The 17,689-nt window shown below is 47.4% G+C and overlaps 1 protein-coding gene across 2 annotated transcripts in view; it reads right to left on the reverse strand.

The window, feature by feature from the left end:
• Positions 1-262: 262 nt before the first annotated feature.
• Positions 263-17,689, reverse strand: part of LPCAT4 (lysophosphatidylcholine acyltransferase 4) — a 31,400-nt gene continuing 13,973 nt past the window's right edge. Inside the window, exons 2-14 of one of the 2 annotated variants that reach the window (XM_083471162.1) lie at positions 12,765-12,907; positions 12,429-12,649; positions 9,444-9,556; positions 9,285-9,345; positions 8,193-8,251; positions 7,669-7,703; positions 7,398-7,452; positions 6,607-6,689; positions 5,719-5,844; positions 4,408-4,549; positions 2,887-2,985; positions 1,818-1,974; positions 263-879 (exon numbers count right to left, since the gene is read on the reverse strand). In XM_083471162.1, coding sequence (XP_083327288.1) covers positions 722-879; positions 1,818-1,974; positions 2,887-2,985; positions 4,408-4,549; positions 5,719-5,844; positions 6,607-6,689; positions 7,398-7,452; positions 7,669-7,703; positions 8,193-8,251; positions 9,285-9,345; positions 9,444-9,556; positions 12,429-12,649; positions 12,765-12,907 — 1,452 coding nt within the window. In that variant the 3' untranslated portion in view covers positions 263-721. The remainder of the gene's footprint in view (positions 880-1,817; positions 1,975-2,886; positions 2,986-4,407; positions 4,550-5,718; positions 5,845-6,606; positions 6,690-7,397; positions 7,453-7,668; positions 7,704-8,192; positions 8,252-9,284; positions 9,346-9,443; positions 9,557-12,428; positions 12,650-12,764; positions 12,908-17,689) is intronic. The other variant, XM_083471163.1, reaches the window with a different exon arrangement.

The following is a 17,689-nucleotide window of genomic DNA, read 5'->3' on the forward strand; positions in this document are numbered from 1 at the left end:
AGTGCCAACCCCTGGATTGGTTGTAAGTAAGAAGGCAGGCAGATGGGAGATGGCTGAAAGCAGAGAGAGAGAGAGTTCTGGGTCAGTGTTCCACTTGCTCAAATGGACCAACTTCCAACGTTTGAACTAAAAACCTTAAAACCTTGAACTAAAAACCTTGAAACTCAAGGTGTAGCCTCCATCTTCTGCACCCACAGCCCAAACTCCTTCCCCCCAGTCTTCCAGAAGTTGTCTTAGCAAACAAACAAAATCAGGAACCACCTTTGTTTTAAAACTTAATACATATATCTTTTTTTATTATAGAGATATAGATATTTATTTTATATATAAAATAGCACTTTTTATATTTTACAAAACAGAAAATAAAACGAAAAGCAACAGTATCTCACCCTTCCATCCTTCCCTTCCCATTGACAAACGAACAAAACAGAATATCAACAACGTAAGATAAAATGATATAATTAAAACATAACAAAAATAAAACTTTTAAAATAAACGGAGAGAAGCCCCAATCCCCAAAGAACTTGCGGCTGTGATTCCCCGGTTACGGTTGCCCTGAGATGGGGGTGTCTCCGCCCCCCTTTGCCTAACCACCGTGGCGGCAGAGAGCGAGCAAGCGAGCAGGAGGGGCGGGGTCTGCGTGGCCAAGGATGTGGCATGGCTGTGTGTGTGTGTGTGTGTTTCGTTGTATACACATGGCTAAAGAGTTTTCAGGGGGTTTTCAGTCTGCCTTGCTCTTGGGAGGGGAGGCAGGAACGCCATTAGCATAGGTGGGCGGGAGGCCAGGCTTGGACAGAGTGCACGCCACAGGGGGGCGCAGGTACGTGCTGAAGAGGCGGGCATAGTCAGGGTGGCGGAGAGAGAAGTCTTGGAACTCATCTGGGTAAGAGAGAAAAAGGAAAGCAGGGTGAATATTTTACTTCATTGATTAGCTTTATATACCACCCTTCATCTAAAGATCTGGGCATAGTTCACAAGATAAAAAGCACAAATAAGGAATATCAGTGTAAAAGTGTTGTATGGGTAGCCCTAGGAGAATCCCCTGGCATCAGAAGTTGCGTCAGTATGGACCAGGCGCTGACACCCTTTCGGGACCCATGGGCCCATTTGCAAACCTGAGAAACTCTTGTGGGCTTGCCTGCCTGGGCAATCTGACAAACATTGCAGCTAGTCTACTGGCTACTGCAGAATGCATCTTTCACAACAAATTTCAGCAGGAAGGGAGGAGATGATGCATTGGGCGCCAGCGACAGATGCCATGTTGGGCACCCCGGGGTTGACACCTCTTCCTGCAACTTTTATCAACCTCCTGACTTTTTGCCCCTTACCATAGCTGTCCCCAATCCTCTTCCATAATGATTTCCATAACCCTCAATCTCTCCATTTCCAGAGGGGCTTCCTCGTCATTTTCCCTAGCTGAGCGGACCAAAATCAACACATCACACTTCTCATTTCATTTCTACCCAATCAGCAACCTCTTTCCTTCCTGAATATATATCTAATGCACATGGCTTCCCCCAAAGACTCCTGGCAACTGTTGTTCACCTACTCAGAGAGTTGCAATTCCAAGCACCCTTAACAAACAAACCACAGTTCCCAGAATTCTTTAGGGGAAGCCATATGCTTAAAATATATGGTGTGGATGAGACCCTGGTCTGTACCCACTTCCTAGGAGTCTTCAAAACCCAACGCCCTTCTTCCTCAAAACTTGATGTTAACGTGCCCTTCATTTACTCAATATACAATATACAATATACAATGACACCTGTCAAGCCTCCCCTTTCCCTTCCATGCCCCGCTTTTATGAGGGATCTCACCGAGGGTCAATCCATCTTGGCTGTGGTCCCCACAAAGTCGACTATAGAGTTCTGCCCCATCTGCACCTGGTGTGCCCAGCAGGAGGCGCAAAATGGCGCAGAATCCATCTTGGCAAAGCCGACTGTTCTCTGCCTCATTGTCTGTCTCCATGAAGAGCTGGTGTTGTAGAGAGGGGTGTACGTGTCAGCAACACAGATATGAACTCTGAATGCAACATTGCATATAATGCCCTCTTTCCCACCACAGCAGAGGCTCCTCCCCTTTAAACCTTTGGTTTGGTCCACTTTGCCCCAATCCCCGCCCCTTTCGTTCTATAGCCCACCCAGACCGACACAGAGACACGCAGCCATGTCTTCCATCGCTCGGATTAAAGGTAAAGGTACCCCTAACCATTAGGTCCACTCGTGGACAACTCTGGGGTTGCGGCGCTCATCTTGCTCTACAGGCCGAGGGACCCGGCGTTTGTCCGCAGACAGCTTCTGGGTCATGTGGCCAGCATGACTAAGCCGCTTCTGGTGAAACCAGAGCAGCACACAGAAATGTCATTTACCTTCCCGCTGGAGTGGTACCTATTTATCTACTTGCACTTGACGTGCTTTTGAACTGCTAGGTTGGCAGAAGCTGCCACCGAACAAGAGCTCATCCCGTTGCGGGGATGTGAACCGCCGACCTTCTGATCGGCAAGCCCTAGGCTCTGTGGTTTAGACCACAGCAGCACGCAGCCATGTCTTCCATCGCTCGGATTAACCCCTTTCTAAACTCACAATCCCACTTGTGCTTCAAGTGGACAGCAGTCCTGTAGGGACCACCCTAGAACTCCCCTCCCTGGATGCTTCTCCGCAACCAAGATGCTGAGATGCATTTCCCCCCACCACTAGGAGAAAAATGGCTGGGGGAGTGGAATGCAGGGGGGAAGCAGCAAGCCAGAAGGGGTAGGCATCACCCCATACCCTCTAGCCAGCGCAGTCCAACTCATTGTTTAGATGTTTAGTAGAGAATTGGGTTTCTCTGTCTCCATCGAATTACTAGCTTGACTTTCTCTCCATCGAACTCAACCACAGTGGTTACCTTAAAAGCACGAAACGTCAGTTCTTGTGGGTTGTGCTCTCCTTCCAATGCCTCCAGGGCTAGGGCCACTTCCCGGGAGTCCATGTTGCCATCGGCATCCTGGGAAGAGATATAAAAAGGAGAAGACTAAATGCATTGCACACTGAGCCAGATGTTCTCCTGGCTCAACTTTAACCTCAAAAAGTAGCGACAAATTGGGCAGGGGGCTTGATTACCTTTTTTCTGTTCACAGCCATAGCTCACCCCTGTTTTATTATTTCCCCCATTCTGTTTCCCATAAGATTTTAGCTATGTGCAGGCAAAACGGAGGGCAAGTTAGGCCTACATAGCTAAGACAATGGCGGGTTTTCCCATGCAGATCACAATGGCCAACCTTAGCCAACCAGGGAGCACATTAACAGTGATTTAGAATTTTTGCAGCCATTTTCACAAAGCATCTCCCCTTGTTTCAGGATATTCATTTAATACCACATCTTTCCATGTCCTTTCTGTTTTGGAAAGGCAGTGTGGTGCGGTGGTTAGAGCGTTGGACTAGGATTCGTTCTGCCTGGACGCTGAGGTCTAGCGCCGAGGGCCTTCTGGCGGTTCCCTCATTGCGAGAAGCAAAGCTACAGGGAACCAGGCAGAGGGCCTTCTCGGTAGTGGCGCCCGCCCTGTGGAACGCCCTCCCATCAGATGTCAAAGCGATAAACAACTACCTGACAATCAGAAGACATCTTAAGGCAGCCCTGTTCAGGGAAGTTTTTAATGTGTGATATTTTAGTGTATTTTTGGTCTCTGTGGAAGCCGCCCAGAGTGGCTGGGGAAACCCAGCCAGATGGGCGGGGTACAAATAAATTATTATTATTATTATTATTATTATTATTATTATTATTATTATTAGGACCTGGGAGGCCAGGGTTCAAATCCCCACTTGGCCATGAAGCTGACGCTGGGCCAGTCATGGCCTTTCAGCCTAACCTACCTCACAGGGTTGTTGTGCGGATTAGATAAGGAGGGGGAGAACCACATTGATCTCCATGGAGAAAAAGTAGGATATAAATGCAGTGAATAAAACACATCATTATTATTTATTAAATTTCGATGCTGCCCTTCATCCAAAGATCACAGGGTAGCTTACAATATTAAAACACAGAAAATAAATACCATAGTAAGAAACAAAAAACAATAACCCCAGCATGTTTACAGTGGTACCTCGGGTTACAGACGCTTCAGGTTACAGACCCTGCTAACCCAGAAATAGTACCTCGGGTTAAGAACTTTGCTTCAGGATGAGAACAGAAATCGTGCGGTGGCGGCGGCAGGAGGCCCCATTAGCTAAAGCAGTACCTCAGGTTAAGAACAGTTTCAGGTTAAGAACGGAACTCCAGAACGTATTAAGTTCTTAACCCGAAGTACCACTGTACTTGCTACGTTTGCATACCGCCGTCCTGCCAAAACCCTCAAGGACATTTCGCATTTAATATACTGGCTTACGGTTGCACAAGCCGCTTCTGTGCTTTCCTTCCTGCTCCCACTTACCTGTTGGAAATAGGTGCAGAGGCTTTCGACATCCTCGGGGCAGGCCAGCCCCAGCCAATGAGCCAGCTCCTTCAGCCCTAGCTGTCCTGATGCGCCTGCAGGCAAGGAATCCAAATGACCCTTGACTCCACCTGTCGGGCCCCTGCAGGAAGGGGAGAAACCAATAGGGAAAACAAGGTTTTCACATTTACCGTAACAAGTACAGTCATACCTCATGTTACATTTGCTTCAGGTTCAGCGTTTTCAGGTTTCGTCCCACGGCAACCAAGAAGTACCGGAAAGGGTTATTTCCGGGTTTTGCCGCTCGTGCATGCGCAGACGTGCAAAATGACGTCACGCGCATGCGCAGAAGCGGCGAACCGTGACCCGCGCAGGCACAGACATGGGTTGCGTTCCTTTCAGGTTGCAAACGGGCCTCCGGAACGGATCCCGTTCGCACCCAGAGGTACCACTGTACCCTTCTTTTGGATTTCCCCACATGCTTCACTCAGCCATGGATGATGAGGGGACATGTCTACCCGTCGCGAGAGGAGACTGAAGGGAAACTTAGATGCCTTCAGAAAATGGCAGCGTGGCATCCTGGGCATTACTGCTGCTTCGACCATCATGCTGCAGCTGGCCCTGATGTGGAACCCTCTCGTGCACTCTTGAACTAGTGGCTTTCTCCTGCCAGTGACGCACACCCCTTGCTCCGCTGCAGAACATCTGCTTTGCACATCGAAGGTTCTCGGTTCAATTCCCAGCATCTGCAGACAGGGCTGGGAGAGACTGGGGAGCTGCTGCCAGTCAGTGTAAACAACACTGATCTAGATGGACCACGAGTCTGATATGAGGCATCTTCCTTTGCTTCCTGTGTGTTCCCAGCCCCTCCGTTCCCTCCGGAGAGCCAGTGTGGTGTAGTGGTTAAGAGCGGTAGTCACGTAATCTGGGAAACCGGGTTCGCGTCTCCGCTCCTCCACATGCAGCTGCTGGGTGACCTTGGGCCAGTCACACTTCTGTGAAGTCTCTCAGCCCCACTCACCTCACAGAGTGTTTGTTGTGGGGGAGGAAGGGAAAGGAGAATGTTAGCCGCTTTGAGACTCCTGAAGGGGAGTGAAAGGCGGGATATCAAATCCAAACTCTTCTTCTTCTCTTCTTCCTCTTTTTTTTTTTTTAGAGAACCGACTCATCTAGACCAGTGTTCTTTGGCTCAGAGTGGCTTCCCAGGATCTCAAGCCAAGATCTCTCCCAGCCCCTACTTCCTGATCCTTCTAACTGGGGATGCTTGGAGTTGAACCTGCAACCTTCCTGCACACATATGTGGCCTCTCACCTGGCCTTCCGAAGCGCTTTGCCCAACTCCCAGATGCGTGGTTCCAGGGCCACTCTCAAGCGCCCCACGACGGTGACTGGAAGGTTGCCCACAAACTCGCAATCTGTAGCTGGGATTCCCAGGGCTCTGGCCAAAAAAAAAGGGAGAAGGGGCAAGAGGCAAAGGAGAAGAGAGGGCAGGAAAGGTCTAAGTAGCAAATTGAGGCCTCGCCTGATAAGAGGAGGGGTTTCCGATCAGCTTGCGTCAAAGGCCAATGCTGCAGTCACACTTCCTGTCCACAAACATCCTGATCGTCTCCCCCAGACATTAACCACCAGAGACTTGAATCAGCTGCTTAAGGGTGATGGGGTTTTTCCTGCTAGCAGAAAAGCCTCTCTCTTTCTCTTTATTTTACCTGCTACTCCTTCTTGTTCTGACTACAGCTACCATGTCCCCTATTTCCCTCAGGTTTAAGTGCTCACAGTCCCTGCGGCTGCTTCTGACACCTTTCAAGCAGCAGAACTTTCCACACAGTGAAAAAGTGGAATGGAGGACTTTTGATCGTGTCCATGCAACCTGTGGGGCTGTAGTTGGGGGCCTGGGTCCAGCTTTTTCACCTCATTTGTTCCACACAGCCACTGCCTCTCCTCCTCATTTCTGGGCCTCTTCGGTCGTATCCGTGCCATACACAGAAAGCACATCGCTTCCCCTCAAAGATTCCTGGCAACTGTAATTCGAAAGATTTCTGGGAACTGTTAAGCGTGCTAGGAATTGTTGAAGGGTCACCTTCACTTCCCAGAATTCTTTGAGGGGAAGCAAGGACTTTAAACAGAATTCCGCCCCATGCCCAGCCTACCAAAGTCCCTCACTCCCCCAAACTACGAACACCCGCTCCCTCTCCATACTTACTTGGCCATCACTTTCTGGACATTGTTAGCGTACAGTGTGGGGTTCACAGCCTCCTCAGCGCTGGGCTGATAAACTGGGAGGAACTGAAAATGACAGGAAGAATTATGAGCGCGATTGGGGAGAGATGGCTTGCTGTGGATCTGATACGTGATTAAGAGTTGTGATGGTCCACAAAACCTCATGGGAAGGAAAAAAAATCACAGCTTTCCCCCTACTTTCTTTCCCCACTCTGCTAGGACACCCCACCCCCCATTTTTCCAGTAGGAGAGAAATTTCAGGGATCCTTTACTTAGGAATGAGCTCCACTGAAAAGTGGGCCTTGTCTCTGAGTAAACATCCTCACGATTGCTCTGTACGTTGCATGCCATCCCCTCTGCTGAATAGTGCATTCTATGCAGTTAAAGTAGTAAAATGAGTTCACCTTTGGCAAATGAGTATTGCATCTATTTCAATTCCCCTCAAAAGTTCCACCCTTTTTCCCTAGAAAAAAACAGCAGCAAAACATTTCTACCCCTCTCTACGGCTTCAAATTTTCCAGAAATTCCCATAATTGCATATGATAAAAGAGTTATACCATGTTAGTGGTGGGGATGAGGGGTGTTGAAAAACTACTCCCTTCAAAAAGTGGAGTGGGTAGCTAACTGAATCTGAATTTATGGATTCTGACTCTGAATCCTAAAGAGTTCAGGCAATCTGGGACTTAGGAAGCACAGCACAGTAGGGGGCGCTGTGGTGCAAAGAAAAGAAAAGAAAAGGAAAGGAAAGGAAAGGAAAAAGAGACATTTCCTTACCTCAACTTCCACTGTTGTGCAGGGCTGAGATGCTGTTAACCAGATGACTTTTAACCTGAAAGGACAAAAATGGAAGGTGATGCTTGGCTACAAACCGAGTCCACATCAGCCTGCAGAACAAGCACACCCCACCCTACACATCAATGTTCCAGTATTTTAATATTTTTCTGGAAGCCGCCCAGAGTGGCTGGGGAAGCCCAGCCAGATGGGTGGGGTATAAATAATAAATTATTATTATATTATTATTCCAGATTTGACGTCAATTACTCACACTCCAGGTCCTCTCCATGCCCATGTCGTCGAATCCTATAAAGAAAAGAAGCACTTAAAAAAATAATAATTAGGGAGGTTTGTCATGGCATCGAATTCAGGTGCACAGCTGTACGCATGTGCGGAGGAACTGAAATACAGCCTCTTCAGCTGCCTCACCATCAGTACCTTTAGGAACATCAGAAATGGAATGATGCAAAGCCAAAACATGGGGTCTATATAGCTTAGCACCAACTGACAGTGGTTCTCCAAGGTTTCAGACAGGGAATATTTAGCCCTACCTGGAGATGTCAGGGATGGAAGCTGTTTAATGTTTGATGTTTTATCATGTTGTTAATATTCTGTTGGGAGCCAACCAGAGTGGCTGGGGAAACCCAGCCAGATGGGCAGGGTATAAATAAATTGTTGTTGTTGTTGTTGTTGTTGTTGTTGTTGTTGTTGTTGTTGTTGTTGTGGTTGTTGTTGTTATTCCTCAAGCCAATCAGATGTTCTACCTGCCCTTCCCTAATGTTCTTGTAGACTCACCAGAGAGTTTGGGTATCGAATGAGGACCGGCTGGATGGGGACACCAGATATGAAGGCACCTGAGGATGAAGAACACACACCCTCAAGACTTGCTCTTGTGTCCTTTGTTTCATTCTTTTCAAGTCACTTTTAATTTGTGTACCACCTTTCTGCTGTATTGCTATACACAAGGCGGTTTTGCGAGCTGAAGAAACAGCAAAATAGATAGCAAAGGCCACACACTTAATAGTAATCTGATCCAATACCGAATATATATATAATAAAAACATAACTTAAAAATAAACAACTTAAAATAAAGCAATATTAAATAATCCATTGGAATATAATAGTAAACAGAAAGCTTAAATGTCTGCAAATTAAATTATTATTTACACTTAACACTTAAATGTCTGCAAATTATTATTTACACTTACAGAGTTTACATTTAAGATTACAGTCATACCTTGGATTTCAAATGTCTTGGCTCCTGAACAAATCGGCTCCCAAACAATTGAAACCCGGAAGTGAGTGTTCCGGTTTTCAAACGATTTTCAGAAGCTGAACATCCGGCGCGGCTTCCGTGGCTTCTGATTGGCTGCAGGATCTTCCTGCAGCCTTTTCAGAAGCTGTGCTTTGGTTTCTGAACATTTTTGAAGTCAAACTTCCAAGGTACGACTGCACAATAAAGAATTGCTAAACTGCCAAGAAAACTCCACGGACAAAAACCATGAGCTTGACAAACTGCGGGAGGCAGAGGAAGACAGGAGTGCTCTGGTCCATGGGGTCACGAAGAGTCGGACACGACTAAACAACTAAACGACAACAAACTATATTCAATGAAAATAACAGCAAGTCATCCTATGAGTGGCTGAAGGTTAACCCAGGCTGTGCCCCCATTTTTGCTGGATTGTCTGCCCAGCGTGAATGAGTGGAGCATAGCTGTCAACGTTTCCCTTTTTTTAAGGGAAATTCCCTTATTCCGAATAGGATTCCTCGCAAGAAAAGGGAAAAGTGGACAGCTATGGAGAGGAGTAGAGTTCCTACCTCAGCTATAATGCCCTGCACCCACTTCTGTCCACAGGCTCATCCGCTCAACTCCCCACAGCCTCTTACCTGGTTTAAACTTCAGTAAGGCTTTCTTGTTTGAGCAGGTTCCCTCTGGGAAAAAAAGTACCTGCAAACAAGAGAAGGGGAAGTAAAGTGGATTATCTTACTCAGGGACCCAAACCGGTAACTCAGGAATGCAAAATGCAGCTCCTGTAAAAACCTTACTTGCGGCCATTTCCCCTGGGAAGTTGCCCGTTTCTTCACTTCCTCCACTACCTTCTTGCGAGAAGCCGGGTCGTGACGCGAGACCAGGATGGCCTGGTTAAACCTCAGCAGGGCTGGTGGGGGTGGAAGAGAAAGAGAAATGGGATTTGGAAGAGCGGGGTGGACTTAGGGGCATCCCTGGGTCATCGCCAGACACCTCAATGGGCCTAAAGAAGCTTTCCCTAAATCGCTGAAATCGCTGTGGCGATCTGAACGAGTGCTTCATACGAAGAGCCCAGCTGGATCAGACCAAAGGCCGGTTTAGTAGAGCTTCCCAGCTTCCTCAGAAATCTTGTTTTATTTTAATCAACTTATTCAAGATCTCTGGTCCACCCTTAGCCACTAGGTCCCAGGGGAAGTCATGGTGACATAGTCATATATTTATTCTTTAAAAGCAAAACAATGTATTAAAAGACACACACAATAAAAGAAACTTGTTCCAACCTGAACAGTATAGATTCAACAAAAGAAGCACATCCCAGTAAAGTGGTACCTTGGTTCCCGAACGGCTTGGCTCCCAAACAAATCAGCTCCCAAACGCCGCAAACCCAGAAGTGAGTGTTCCGGTTTGCAAACTTTTTTTGGAAGCCGAACGTCCAATGCGGCTTCCGATTGAGTGCAGGAAGTTCCTGCAGCCAATCGGAAACACAGCTTTGATTTCTGAACGGTTCCGGGAGTCGAACGGACTCCCAAGGTACCACTGTAAATACTTTACTATCGAAGTACAGGGATACCTCTGGTTGCGAACGGGATCCGTTCCGGAGCCCCGTTCGCAACATGAGCAGAACGCAACCTGCGTCTGCACGTGCACAGGTCACGATTTGCTGCTTCTGCACATGCGCGTGACATCATTTTGAGCGTCTGCACAAGCAGCAAAACCCGGAAGTAACCCTTTCCGGTACTTCCGGGTTGCCATGGGACACAACCTGAAAAGATTTAACCTGAAGCAAACGTAACAAGAGTTATGACTGTAATCTTCAAGTTACAAGACAGGAGATTCCGACTAAACATCAGGAATAACTTTTCTGACAGCCGGAGCTGTTTAACAGTGGAACGGTCTCCCTTGGAAGTTGGTGGACTCTCCTTCCTGGGAAGTTTTTAAACCAGAGGTTAGGTGGTCCCCTGTCCTGGATGCTTTAGCTGAGACTTCCGCATGGCAGGGGGTTGGACTAGATGACCCCTGGGGTCCCTTCCAATTCTACGATTCTCTGATTCTAACGGCTAAGGGTAAAGGGTGTCTACTGCATATGGCAGAAACTATGAAATGGGAATGCTAAATGCACCTCTGTGGTTAGGGACTTTCCACAGTCTAGGGCTGCCGCAGAGGAACCTGCCGTATCCAGGTCGCCATTCCCCATGCTTCTGGCAGTGGCAGAACTGCCAAGAGAGCTTTATTTATCAGAACATCAGGAGGGCCTCCTGGATTAGGCCAATGGTATTCACAAGAACTGCTGCCTCTGACAGTGGAGGCAGAGCACAGCCATCATGGGTAGCAGCCATTGAACTGGTCTCCAATTTCTCCATGAATTGGTCCAATCCTCTTTTTTGAGCCTCCCAAGTTGGTGGCACACAGTGTGGTCTCAACACCTCAGAGAGTCTCATGGAGGTGGTCCCATTGAAAGTCCACCAGCGAGGCAGGAAGGGGATGTCCACCGCCCACCGTTGTTTCTCAGCCTCTTGTTTATTATTATACGGTGCTTTACTGACACAAACGTTACGAGGCATTCTTTATTTCCCAAGCACGTTTCCCTCCTAAGCCACCCGGTCTGCTGAAATTAAAGTCTTTGCCATCAAAGCTTTGACACGAACATGGAGTTATTTAACAGTAAAAACCACCCCCTTGCCAAGCCCCCTCCCTAAACCCTGAAAAAGTTGAGATTTTGGGAGAATCAGATGCGTGAGTATACAAAACTGTCTTAAAGTGAGGGCCAAACAAATTCTCACAGGGGAGCCACATGCATTCATTCACGTATCTGCTATGTTTACATTTAAAGGCCTTTCTCTCGACACTTCCCTGAACAGGAAATAGATTGGGAAGACCAAACCAACCTTCCTCGCTTCACCTGAATATGCTTTGTAATTTGAAGCGCTCCCCCACCCCCAATCCCAGGAATGAGACTGGAAGCTAGCCGGACTGAGGAGAAATTTGCTTCACTAGGAATGACACAGGGCAGGGCAGCACATAGGGTTTATTCCTGCTAACCCATACACATCATTTCATGAAAAAAGAGGCTTCAGCCCATGCTGGGGAATAAAATGCCAGGAGATGAGCGAGCCGGTATGGGTGCAGCATTTACAATGTTGACCTAGGCATGGAAAGAGCTGGGCCTCATCTGCACTACACATTTGGAACGGTATCGTGCCACTTTGAACAGCCATTATGTATGTTCCCCAAGGAATCCTGGGAAATGTAGTTTACCAAGTGTTAATAGACCCCCCCTATTCCCCTCACAAAGTGGTGCTACAGCCAACCGCTCTTCCGAGAACACTCTAGAAATCACAGCTCTGTGAGGAGAATCGGGGTCTCCTAACAACTCTGTGCAGGGGTGCCAACTAGAATAAAATATGGGGTGGGGACAGGTAAGCCTCACCCCACATAACCAATCACATGACATGGCACACACATGTCATTTGAATGGCAACTTGGGGGTGGGAGGCCTTCTCAGATATTTTATTGGGGGATGGGCAAAGGGACCTCGGTCCTTAGGAGTTTGCTCCTATGGCTCTCAGCATCCTTAACAAACTACAGTTCCCAGAATTCTTTGCAGGAAATTTGTGGCTACTGAAAGTGGCATGATAAGAGCTTCAAATGTTGGGTTCAGATGGGGTCCTCATTTCAGAGGCATCGCTCCGAGAGGACTGCAGAGCAACCTCTTCCTGCCTTGCAAGGCTGCCCCATTCCCTTCCCTCCCCACGGCCCTGGTCTGTTGTGCTGGAGTCACTCACCTCCAATGACAGGCACGTGGAGATTCTCGGTGCGAGAGACCACCTTAGGGAGGTCGCAGGGCAGCAGGATGATGGGGTCAAAGAAGGTCGAGTGAGGGGCCGCCACCAGGATGGGAGCTTCCAGCCGCGAAGCCCTTTGACCCCGGACCCGTATCCTCATGAAGCCCAGCAAGAAGAACATCAGGCGGCTCAGGAAGTAGACAGAACCGTGAGAAACTGTGCTGAAAAGGGGGGAGGAATGGGGAGGCGGGAAACAAGAGGAAGGGGCATTAGGAGAGCCGAGCACAGCAGGGTCCAAAGGGCCAGGCAACCCACGGAGCGGGGCCCACTACTTACTTTCTCCAACCGGAGAAGGGCTCCTGGAGGGTCTCCTCCGGCAATCCCACCACCTGGAGCAGCGCAAAGGGCCAGATGAGGAACAGGACCACAAAGGCCAGAGCGACACGGATCGGGGCCAGCACAGCTCCCAGCACATAGAACTGCAAAGAGGCAAAGTCAGAGGGAGGCACGTCGTAAGAAGGCAGCCCAGGTCAAGTCCCTTGTGTCGGGCTGTTTTTAGGAGAATGTAAGAAAATCGTAAGACCGGAGGGAGCAGCAAGAGGTCCTAAAGACCAGTCTCAGGTCAGCCTCTCTCCCTGCGTGAGGAACCCGCCTCAGGAATAGGCATCACCTTAAGCCTGGGGCATAGATAGGGTGGGCGTGGGGGTGTAATATTAATATGCTTATTAAAATCTCCAGATCTAAAATTGTAAAATGGAATAATTATTGGGGGGGACCTTTGCTCTGTTGCTTGTTGATTACATACATAAAAAGGATGATAATACACAACATTGTGAAATACACTTGAAAAAGTAAACAAAACAAAAAAAGAATTTAGAAATTGCAAAACCCTCTGGGATGCAGAGGGTGCTAAAAGCAAACTCAAAAGGACTTCTGAATTTATTTTACTCAAGAATTACAATGCCACGTTTTGAAACAAGGCATTTCCCCAAGAGGGCTCTCAGTTATTTTTATTATTATTTTTATTTAGAATAGTTTCCATACCGCTTAATATTTTAAAAATCTGTTTAAATACAACATAAAACAAGACAATTGTATAGTAACACTGAGATACCAAAAGGGAAAAAGGAAAGCAGCATTATAACAACAGGAATTCAGTAACAACAGAGTCAAACCTTGTGGGTCCAGAGAAAGCCTGAGCAAAAAGATACAGTGGTACCTCTAGTTGTGGACTTAATCCATTTTGGGGTGCCGTTTGCACCCTGAAAAGTCCGCAACTAGAGTGCCTCTTCTGTGCATGTGCGCCGCGTGATTGAGCGCTTTTGCTCATGCGCAAAGCGTGCAGATCACTTCTGCGCATGTACGCGTGGCGAAACACTTCTGGCTTTGCCGCATTCGTAAGCTGAAAGTCCGTAACAAGAGCGGAATGCAACTAGAGGTACCACTGTACAAGACAGCTGAAGTAGGGTAACTGGTGGATGATGTTTAGCCTGGAAAAAGCTGAAACGTGAGCCCAGCATCAGTCCACATGCGAAGCCAAACCATGGCTTAGATCAGTGCAGTGGAGGGAGAAACAAAGTGGCTGCAATCTCCTCTCCAGGAACCTGCTAGCTCACACTAAACTATGGTTCGGCTTTGCATTACACACAACTTGGGCCTTACAATGGCAAGTGGCTGACCCAGCTAGCTGATACCAGAAGAGTTCACAGCCAAGGGGCAGGCAGGCAGGCAGGCTCAAACCGGTGCCAGTGTTGGTGGGCAGCTGCCGGGCCGCAGCCACCCAAGGGTGCTGGGTGCTGCCACCAGCCCAGCTCAGGCATCTGACCTCTCATTAACAAAACCATCCTTGTTTCACTTTGCAAGCCCTCTGCGCTCAACGTGCCATAGGAAATTATTTCTAATAATATCTCATGCTCCGACTTCCAGGCAGGCTGTGCGGTTGGCATCGAGTTAGGCTAATCACGTGTACTCTGCAGGGACCACCAGCCCCGATTTGCACGGATTACAGCCCCGGCAAAACGGTGGCATCTGCCAGGGCACATGTTAGATTTATTCAGTGTCCTGATGGTGAGCCATACTGCCAGCCAGGCTTTTTACATCTGTCCCTTTGGAACCCGGTAATGACTGGATTTCAGTCCTTCCTCCTCTTTGGCCTGATTCCGTGCTTGCTGACAAAAGGACAATCCACAGAGCCTCATGAAAACTGTCTGTCTGAGCGAGCGATTCTACGTTTTGTGCCCAGAGAAGCTGAATTCTGAAATCCGGTCTTAGTTATTCAATTTAAGAAGAGTTTCCAGGATATTTGCTTAGCATAAAAATGTATTCTGCATCTGCTTTCTCAACCTGCCCTCCTGCTACCAGTTTGTGAGATACGTGATCAGCCACACACTCCAAAGTGTTTCTCTAAAGTCTTAAGGTCTGGAGACTTACTTCTGTTTAACAAAACAGGAACAAAACTTGAAGCAGAGATTCCCAAGATGTTGAATTTGCTATGCACAACAACAAATTCCACACTTCTGAGGCACAATCATGGAACTAATGATTTGTGTGTTGGTGTTGTGTGTGTGTGTGTGTGTGTGTGTGTGTGAGAGAGAGAGAGAGAGAGAGAGAGAGAGAGAGAGAGAGTCTGTAGAGTCCCTAGTGATTGTTGTAATGCTATAAAATAACACTGCAAAACTGGATTTAGAATTTCTGCAAGAACTCCAGACTTCAGTGCAGGGTGGAATGTTTAGCTAATTAATTGGCTAGATGAAAACCCCATGAAAACCCTTTCAATTAACTCTGATAAAAGCATTCTTGATTAAAAGGGCAACACATTTTTTATATAATTGTTTCTAATAAAAGAACTTTAAAAATCTATGGTGGCAGGCTCCATCACTGAAAAGGCAACCCCCCGCCCCTGAAAACACCCTATTTCACATAGGATGGCATGCATCTTTTAAGATAGCTCCCACTGTGACAAATACGTACATCCTTTATTAACAAAGCGGGGGGAAACAAAATGCTTATTCCATTAATATTTTAATGTTAAACAATTTTAACTGATTTAGCATGCAGTCCTATATGTGTTTACTTTGAAGTATATTTGATTGTGCCTAATGGGTCTTAAATCCTGTGATCCTCTGCAAACTTACTAGGAAGTGAACTCCCATGTGGAGCTTACTTTTGAGGAGGAAACATAGGCTCACTTTAGAATTTACTGGTAAGGCAAGCATCCCATGCACATTTATTTGAAACCAATAGGCCTCTAAACTGGTGCTTTTAAAGTAGATGTACTCTGCAACATGTCATTTGCACAACAGCATACCCCACAACTGTCCTGGGCAAACCAAAACATACTTTTTTTCCCCGTTACAGCACGGCGGCCAATTTAGGAGCTGTGCTCCCGCGCAATTTCGGGATGCAATCTCACCCCCCAAAGTGATTTTCCAGGGCTGCAATCTTGTGCAGCACCCCAAACTGTGTGTTTTGGGGCACTGTGCCCAGAAAAAGTGTTTTTATCGGGGCCGCAATGTCACACAAGAGTGCAGCCCCGGAAGACAGCATCCCGGTTTTTCTGTGTGCCGTGTTGGCCTATATGCAATAGTAGTGAATTAGGGGTGGATTTATACTGGAGGGTCCACACAGTGTTCCCTGTTGTTTCTTGTTCTGCAATCCTTCCTCAACCACATCGCACTATTGCTGCCTAGAGGATCACTCCCGCGGCGCTACTGCGCAACAAAAGCGCCACCAAAAAATAAACTGGAGCATTTGTGGTATGAAAAATTACAGGAATTTAGCAGGGGGTTATGGGGACATGCACTGACTAGAAGCAAAGCGTCACGTCCTCCCTGAAACCTCTGCAGGACCAAATGCTATTGAAAGCAGGGTCACGTCTAGCCACTCTGATACTATTATGAGCACAAATAATCATGAATGCACAACGGAAAGAATGTCTGGAGGGAGCCCTTGCTTCTGGAATACATTGCTGACAACCATAATAATAATAAATAAAATATACATATACAGTAGTACCTCAGGTTACATGTGCTTCAGGTTACATATGCTTCAGGTTACATACGCTTCAGGTTACAGACTCCGCTAATCCAGAAATAGTGCTTCGGGTTAAGAACTTTGCTTCAGGATGAGAACAGAAATTGTGTTCCGGCGGTGCGGCAGCAGCAGGAGGCCCCCATTAGCTAAAGTGGTGCTTCAGGTTAAGAACAGTTTCAGGTTAAGTACGGGCCTCCGGAACAAATTAAGTACTTAACCTGAGGTACCACTGTAGTTTTAGCTGATGGGTAGGCAAACTAAGGCCCGGAAGCTGGTTCCGGCCCAATTGCCTTCTCAATCCGGCCTGTGGACGGTCTGGGAATCAGCGTGTTTTTACATGAGTAGAATGTGTGTTTTTATTTAAAATGCATCTCTAGGTTATTTGTGGGTCATAGGAATTCATTCATTTCCCCCCCAAAATATAGTCTGGCCCCCCACAAGGTCCCCCTGCTGAAAAAGTTTGCTGACCCTTGTTTTAGTTCCATGCACTTATACAGAGACACTCTTTGTTTTCATGGCAGTTGTCACTTGTTCCCTGCAAACACGTGGCTGGAAGGCGGGACAAGCAACCAGGAAAGGAGCAATGTATTTTTCCGCATCACACTTAAGATGGGTATGTCATTATCTTAGGCAACCTGTGCTTTCCGGGGATCCAAGACAAGACATATACTTACAAGGCAAAGCCAAAGTAGCATCTAGATTCCCTGCCCCCACAGACTAAATTAGCTTGCTTTTCTCCGTACAAACTCCACTCAATACAGACACAGAGCATGAACCGAGTGACCAGGCACGCAAGACAGTTTTGGCGCAAGCCCCACAACAGCCAAATGGTATAAAGTTTGTGAAGAACGAAACAGAAAGGAAGAGGGCAAAAGAAGAGGCAGCATGTTGCTTAAAAACAAGAAGAACCTTTCCGTTCAGGTCTGTCTCTCCCGATATGTCTACTGACGAAGACACAATTGCTAACTGCACGAATGGTGTCGTGTTGAGCTTTGGCCCTGAGGCTGCAGTTCTGCGCACAACTAACCTGAGGGTAAGCACCCTCTGAACGCAGTGGGATCCAGCCCTTGCTCAGCACGTGCAGCTGAGCAGGATGATACAACGGACTGCACCACTGAAACTGCAGCTGACAGGTCACATTTTTTTGATGCTTCCCTGCCGCTGCTCACAGACTCCCCTATAAGCAGAAAACCCGCACAGGACAGAGCGAGTGTTTTTCTCTCTTCAGC

This window comes from Podarcis liolepis (assembly GCF_965112155.1).
Source record: "Podarcis liolepis genome assembly, chromosome: 13".
Classification (NCBI taxonomy): Eukaryota; Metazoa; Chordata; class Lepidosauria; order Squamata; family Lacertidae; genus Podarcis; species Podarcis liolepis.